We start from the raw sequence: 8438 nt of genomic DNA, 5'->3' as shown, positions 1-8438 counted from the left end.
ACGGGCATAAGAACAGAACGAAATTTTTTTTTTATTGAGATTAAAATAGTAGTGTACTGTTTAGTAAGTTGTTAACAGGTAAAAGATTGATGTCAGTTTATTTTGCTTGTCGTTATGTATTAATATGACAACAAAATCGTTAAAAATTTTATTAAAAAAAAAAAAAAGCAACCGATTCTTCATACAAATGGGCATAGTTACTTTATTTTGAGTAACAAAGGTTTAAAGTTAGATTTTTTTTTTCTAAGCTAATGAATTTTTAGAAACTTAATTTATTTTTCGAGGAAGAATTTTATCTAGAGAATTTATTTTATCCTTATTTATTTTTAAGTATACTGTATGAATGAATGTCGTCATAGAGTATCCTTAAAACTGTTACGTCAGTGTAGATAAAAGTTTAAAAAGGATTTCTATTTTAATTTTAATTAATTTTTGGAACATTATAGACCAAAAAATATTTTTTATTTTATTGTTATTTTGAAACTTTTTCCTGATCTTTAAGTTTTATTTTATTTAATTATTTTACAGATTAAAACTTATTTCGTAAAAAAAGGGTCAGTTAGTAGCAGTTAAAAAATCATTAGCTATATCGTCAATAGAGTTGGAAAGTGTTTCATCAATAATGCGTCGTCCAGATTTAACAATGAATGAAATGTGTCATAGAAGTAGGGAATATGAATGATTAAGCGTTTAAATAACTGATGCAAAAAGCTAAGGGAGTACATTTAAAAATAATGTTTTGCTTGAGTTGCTGACCTTACATTTAGGTTTTAGTTAACAGTTTGAAAAGAAAGTTCGTTGTAAAACATAAAAAGTATCTAATTACTCATTTGTGTTAGCATCCACTTAAAAGGGCTGTTTCTTTTTAAAAAAGGATAAGTGCTAGCACAAGCACTTCAAAATTAGAATTTATTAAACAGAAATAAGATAATTCAATCCATCATAATATATTAGTGATGTTAGCATAATAATATTAATAAAGTAAATAATTATGTATGAATAATTATATATGAAGTCAAAGCACAATACTTTTTAAAAACTAAAACTAAACTAAAGGGACGTAAATAAAAAAATATATATTCTTGGCATAAGGAAGTACGTACTATATATATGTTACGGTGAAACACCGAAATCTGGAGAATGTCGACATTCACCGGTGAATGTCAGCATTCATATATTCGCTTTGGTGAATGTCCGAAATATTTGTTATATCCAATTTTATATTAATTTATTCGTTAATATTATTATATTTATTTGATATATTTATATTTGTTCTATATTTTAATACTTACTGACGATAGATTAGAAGAAACATCAGTGTTTGGAGCATCGGGCAAATATATACCGGGCAATGGCACTTGATCTTAAAAAAACATCAGTGTAGGGTATACCAGGCTAATGTATACCGGGCAGTGGCACTTAACCTTAAAAAAAACATCAGTGTAGGGCAGAGGTCGCCAAAGTGGTCTATAAAGACCCCTAGGGGTCTATTTAACATAAGCGGGGGTCGATCTGAGCCAGGGGGTCGATCCGAACCGGAAGAGTCAATTGGTCGAAGGATTATCAGTATTTTTCGGATGTGACAATTAGAAATAAAAGAAGAAGACTTGGAAATATATACAGGTAATCTTCAAAAATTGAGCGACGATTTTAAACTGCGTTTTGTTGATTTGGAAAACATTGACATCCCTGATTGGATTATTGTGCCATTTTCTGCTCAAATTGAAAACGTGGACATCAACCTGCAAGATGAGCTTGCTGAATTATTATGGGGATTTGAAGCAAAGACGCTTTTTAAAAATTTTACAATAAGCAAATTTTGGGCAAATATAAATATAATACTATTTGCATGCTATATGCTAATGCAATAAATATAATATATGTAAAATTTTACGAAATAGCTCAGCGATTTATGATAGCATTTCCAAGTTCCTATATGTCTGAAGCCGGTTTCAGTCACGTAAATTCAATCTTAACTAAGAGCAGAAATAAATTAAATGTGGAGTTTCGAGGGGATTTAAGATTAAAATTGAGCAATTTTGAACCCAATATTACGAACCTTGCAAAAAGAAAAAAAAGAAGAAGAAAAACACCAGGCATTGATTAAGAAGCAATAAATCCGTAGTTACTTTACTTATTATTTCTACTTACTTATAATTACTTATTATTTCATAAATATTAGGGTATTTATATTTCAACATTAATATATTTTTCATAAAACTATTGTTACACTATGTACTATTACTTTAATAAATGTTCAAAATCATAAAATAAATGCACAAACACAGAATCTAATAGAGTTTTATTTTAATTAGCAGAAAATTACTTTTATGGGGATCGATGGAGATTTCGAAAAATTATGTAGGGGTCGATGATCAAAAAGTTTAGCAACCCCTGGTGTAGGGTATACCGGACAAATGTATACCGGGCAGTGACACTTAACCTTAAAAAACATCAGTGTAGGGTATACTGGGCAGTGGCACTTAACCTTAAAAAAACATCAGTGTAGGGTTAAAATATCGAATAAATGTAATTATATCCACGAATAAATTCATATCAAATCGAATATAATAAATATTTCGGACATTCACCAAAGCATATCTGTGATTGTCGACATACACCGGTGAGGGTCCGAATGTACAAGAATGTAATGAAATATTCGATCTTTCACCGACGTATTTGGCGTTTGTCGACATTCATCGGTGAAAGTCAACAACCCCGATTTCAGTCTTTCGCCGTGACATTTATTCTTTCATATGAGAGAAACTTTTTATTCTTTAATGAGTTAAATATTGGCTATTGAAATGAATTTCAGGCGGCGTGGAGCAAGACTCTCTACCTATGGCTGCACTTCGCATGATTTCACCATTAGCGAGTGGAGAGTCATAGGAGAAGGAAATACGTTAGTTTCTCTCGCGATTTTTAAATAGTTTAAAAACTTTCAAGTTGGAACTGAAAACTATATTGAACATATTTCTAAAAGAAAGCATAGTGGAAATTCAAAAAATAATATTTTTGACAATTAAATACGAAAAATATTAAGAAAGAGGAAAATATCGTAGTTCATTCCTATACAATTGAGAAGGGGAGGAGGGAGAAGGAGGAAGGGTCAAGTCATGCACTGGTGTTCACCCCAAATGGCGTATTCGAGTGTTGCAATCGCGAATGGTAAAAGTCCGTTAAAATGACAATTCATAATATGAAATGAAATTGTATAGTGATCCTTGTCGCTGTTAGTAAATATCCATATTTGTTTTTTAAAAAAGGCAATAAAAGATTAAGATATTTACCTTTTTTTGCTTTATTTCGAACAATTATTTTGATTTAAACAGAAAAATATGTTCCCTAAAAATTTTTTGTCGTAATAGCGAAAGGTTAAAAATTTTTAACCCGTTATAAACATATAATTTTTTTAATCTTTAATTATAACATTTTGACGATGACTTGGAAAATTGTCGCAATACGGGACTTCTCGTAATATGCTGTACTCCATATATCAAGATTTTGCTGTAGATAATAAAAATAAAGATCCCATCAAACGGGGTTGAATTGAAAATTCAACGTAAACAAAATTGAGGTATAACTCGAATAGAAAATAATATTAACCGTTATGCATATTAAGAAGTTTAATAAATAATTATTAAACTTCTTAATATGCATAACGGTTTAATGCATAAGAAGTTTAATTTAATAATTATGCATATTAAGAAGTTTATTATCCCTTTAAATAAATTTCAAGTTATTAATTTTAAAAGCATTATTTGTATCAACTACCAGATATGAAAGGCAAAAGTATAATTCCAATTATATATATTTGACAGTTAGGAAGTAACTTAGAAATTGTGAAAAACTCATTTTTAGTGGAGCTTTTTCCTACCTATCCCCAGAAATTTAATTAACTCGGAGGAAAAAATACTGAATAAATAGGCTATTAAATTGCCTAATTTTCGTCTAGACATGTATGGAGTCGCAAACAATCAACATAGTCATGCTGCCTGATAAAGTGAACAGATAGACTGTTAAAAGACCTTTTTACCTCAGTATTTAAAATAGTTTACAGAGTGGTTAAAAAATCAGAGTTTCAACGAGATAAAAAAGAACAAATATCCATTTAAAACTATTAATAGATTAAAAAAATATTGATTTTAGACGCGTACAATTTATGTTTAGTGATATTTTCTGATTAACAAAACAACAGCCTTTAACATTTGAGCAGAACTATGTACAATTTCTAGACATATACAATTTTTTCAGCACAGAAACACACAGCTTGATGTTAGAAAAGAAGTTAGATGGTATTTTAAATGTTTTACATGTGCTGTTGACGTATTAACTGCAATAAATTTTAAGGAATTTCTTCTTCAAAAATATATTAGAATTAACTTTTAAATTTTGAATTACTTGCAAACTGTTTCTAAAAAATAATTTGTATTTCAAAAATGTTTTAATAATTCTCACTTTAACTATACATTATAAGAAAGAAAAAATTTAAATTTTTTTAGCAAACGATTCCATAAATTAACGCATTTTCGAAATCGTTTTCTAATATTCAACTTTAAGTTTTTGAATCAAATACGATATGCCAAAACATTATCTTTTGAGTCGTGTTTAATATAGTACTTAAAATAAATTAAACTCATTTCTTATGCTTAGTGATGTTTTCTATTTAGTTAAACAACAGCCTTTGACATTTGAGCAAAACCATAGACATATAAAAAATTTTCAGCACCGAAAGAATCAGCTTGTAGTTCGAAAAGAAGTTAAATGGAATTTTTTTAAATGCTCAAGTATCCTATATGTGCTGCTGAAGTATATAAACTATTCATAAGAATATTTTTGGAAATTCGAAAGATTGTGAGTAAGTTTAAGTATTTTAAAACATTTCATAAATCTAAGAATCTGCGTTAATTTGATAAAATATTCTGTTGTATTGTTACAAAAATGAATTTATTGAATTTTACTTTTTTGTTTTCATATTTCAACTAATGTGCATAAAGATTAATAAATAAAAAATCAAAATGATTTACAATATTTATTTCCACTTTGTTACAAACCAATTATTCTGTAAAAATAATGTCACTCTTTACTTAATTATCATGATAAATATTGACTTCTATAATTTTGTATTAAAGATTGATAGCTAAATGAACAGAGCAATAAAAAATTTAATAATAATATATATCTCGTTTTCTTTAAAGATGAAATTGTTATAACATTCCTTAAACATTTTCTTGGATTTCAAAAGTTTTTAGAAATTTTATTTTACATGGAAGATTTTATGCAATAACAACTTGAAATTTTTACAAATCAATTTATGTTATGATAACTAAGTTTATTGTTTAGCTATGTTTCGAATAATTTTAAAAATATATATCTGTAATTTTTATATATTAATTTCTATTCCTATAGTATAAAGAAAAATAGTCTACAAGTCTATTTCAATGTTAAATTTTTTTTTTACCAAATTATCTTACGTAAATTATGTCTCTCTTAATAGTACATTACTAGTATTGTGTAATATCGATTATGTAATATCTATTTAGTAATTAATATTTAGCATTTACTAAAATATTTTGTTTGGAAAGTGAAATAATGAGTTTCAGATGATGAGGAAATTCGGAAAGTAGAATATGAAGAAAATCAAAATATAATTTAATCGTTTGAGAAATATAATCATTTGGATCACTGTTATGAGCATTTATGAGAATAAAACTTTCGACGGTATTCTCATACATGTTTCCAAACTAGAAAAGTTTTTAAAAATGTTCTTTTACATGGAAGATTTTATGTAATAATAACTTTTTGAAATTTTTACAAATCGATTTATGTTATGATAACGAAGTTTATTGTTTAACTATGTTTCGAATAATTTTAAAAATATATAGCTATAACTTTTATACATTAATTTCTATTCCTATTATATAAAGAAAAATAGTCTACAAGTCTATTTGAATGTTAAATTTTTTTTACCAAATGATCTTATGTAAATTATATTTCCTTTAATAGTACATTACTAGTATTATGTAATATTGATTATGTAATATCTATTTTGTAATTAATATTTAGCATTTTCTAAAATATTTTGTTTGGAAAGTGAAATAATGAGTTTTAGACGATGAGGAAGTTCGGGAAGTAGAATATGAAGATATAATTTTATCGTTTGAGAAATATAATTTAATCGTTTGAGAAATATAATCATCAGGAAAAGAATGATTTACAAAAGACAAATACATTTTATGATAAATAGAACTTCTGATATAATTAATAGATTATTCCTATATAATTAATCCAATATCATAATTATCCTATATTCTATACTTTATAGATATTATCCTATAAGTAATAGATTATTGATAGAACTCCTAAATAGACGAGATACTTGAGTCCGATGCTACTGAATCTGATCCTGACTCAAACGGGTAAAAGTTTTCGCTTTCACTTGAATCCGATATAATTCTTGCGATGGATTGCCGATCAACATTTTGGTGACCGATTTTTTCACGATAAGTTTCTTTAATAATGTCATACGCCGGCTCCAGTATTGTTTCATGGATATGTTTTCTAAGTTTTGCTTCGACACCATATGCCCAGATCATTGCTTCTTCAACTTCTTTTAGTGATTCTTCTTGCAGAGCTCTAATGCCAAACACATTTTTGAATTTGTCTCGATTTTCCCAAAACATATGAAATCTATCGGATTTTAATTTATCATTCAAGATCGAGAAATATTTGTAAAATTTTGCAAGGTTTTCCCATTTCTGATAATACTTTGCTAAGGAATGCGAGGCTCTTATGAATCCTATTACCATGTCATGTTCTTGTGACAATCTCAATTCTTCGTGCAAGCATTGCAAATATAAAGTAGAATTTTTTGTTTGTTTGTATACAGCACCGAGCAAATGAAGGATATCTATTTTTAAGTTCAATTTATCGTTCTGAGGAATATCAGAGGAATCTTCGATAATTTTCATTAGTTTCTTGCATTCTGATATACAAGAGTCTGTCAAACCCCTTTTCTTAAAAAACCTACATCTTGATATTAAAAAAATAATGTGTTGTACATTTGCGCTTTTTCTCCTAGGATGTATTTTATCCGTTTTAGTCTTTCTTTTGCACGGCATTTGCATAGCCCAAAATCTTTGATTTTCCGATATAAGACTTATGGTCTCTTGGCAGAGACTACGGACATCTGTTGCTGCAGAATCTGCTAATAATTGCTTCAGGAACTCTTTATCACTTAAAAAGTTCTGCAGAAATGGCACTTTGTCTCTCCAACCAGGTTTAAATTTGCGCTGACGCGCATCCTTCAAATTCAAGATATCTTGACTATCGATTATAATTTTAGTTTCTTTCTTCATTGAATTATTCATGGCTTCTTCACAAAGTTGGCGGCCTACTTTCAAAAAATTATTCATTGGTCTTATCTCCAAGCCCTTTTTGTAAGTTTTGTAACCGGCTTCAAAATCACCCTTTTGATACTCAACTTTACCTTTCAGATCTATCACCTCCAAACTAGAATGGTTCAATTGCAAAGCTGCTCGGGCATCCGCAAGAGCATGTTCGAACTGTCTCATTCCCAAGAAACATTTGCACCTTTTTACAAGTACTTTAAAGCTGTTCGGGTCCATTTCATAAGCTTTGTTGAACTGTTCAAGAGCTAGTTTATATTTTCTTAACTGCAGGAACTTAACTCCTTCTGAATAGTGTAATGATAGAGGGAACGTTGGAGGACGCTTCGGGTTCAATATTGATTCCAGAAACAGATCTAATTCATCCATTGTTCAAGTTTTACCTCCGTTTTCAAAAACACAAGAATTGTAACTGCAATGAAAATATTATAAAGTAAATGTGTGAAATAAATGACGTGATGATAAAAGTGAACTTGAAGAGTCAAATACAAACATATATATTTTTTTCCAAGAAATTTCCTCTGACTTTTTTTTCAGAAAAAAAAAGAAAAATAACTTAATGAAATAAGAAATTTTTATGAATATTATTTAATTTTTTCTACAAAAAACATGGTCGAAAATGAAAACTTGTTCAGGCCGAGAGCGGTTTTTAATTCAAATAACTAAACATTCGAAATATTCTCTTATAATGTGCACAATATTCATGAAAATTACACGTTTTGTTTAAAGATTTTAAATATCCCCTGAAGGATAAATATATCTGACATACGATTTTTCCAATACATAGAATAGTATTTCTGCTGCCTCCCTTGGTGCAAACATTATACTTTTATTCCTTAGGAGGAAAAAATTATGCCATTTAACTGTTCTTTTCGTCTTTACACTTCAATTAGTTAAGGTAATTAGGAAATAAGACGCGCTAGACTATCTTGTTTTGTTTTTTTTTGTCTTTGTAGTTAAATTTGCCAAAGATATTTCATTTCGAAGGCAATAGGTAAATAATGTAAACATCTTTTCTATTTCAAATAC

The 8438-nt window shown here is 28.3% G+C and overlaps 1 protein-coding gene across 1 annotated transcript; it reads right to left on the bottom strand.

The window, feature by feature from the left end:
- Window positions 1–5343: 5343 nt before the first annotated feature.
- LOC107449812 (outer dynein arm-docking complex subunit 4) lies at window positions 5344–7818 on the bottom strand. The gene has a single exon (XM_016065469.5). The coding sequence runs from the start codon at window positions 7776–7778 to the stop codon at window positions 6363–6365; it is 1416 nt and encodes a 471-aa protein (XP_015920955.2). The 5' UTR covers window positions 7779–7818; the 3' UTR covers window positions 5344–6362.
- Between the last annotated feature and the right edge of the window lie 620 nt (window positions 7819–8438).

The sequence above is a fragment of the Parasteatoda tepidariorum genome, chromosome 6, assembly GCF_982258835.1.
Source record: "Parasteatoda tepidariorum strain Cologne lab strain chromosome 6, Ptep-v5.0, whole genome shotgun sequence".
Taxonomy (NCBI): Eukaryota; Metazoa; Arthropoda; class Arachnida; order Araneae; family Theridiidae; genus Parasteatoda; species Parasteatoda tepidariorum.
The sequence above is the reverse complement of the archived record's forward strand: the minus strand, read 5'-3'. Positions and strand labels throughout refer to the sequence as shown.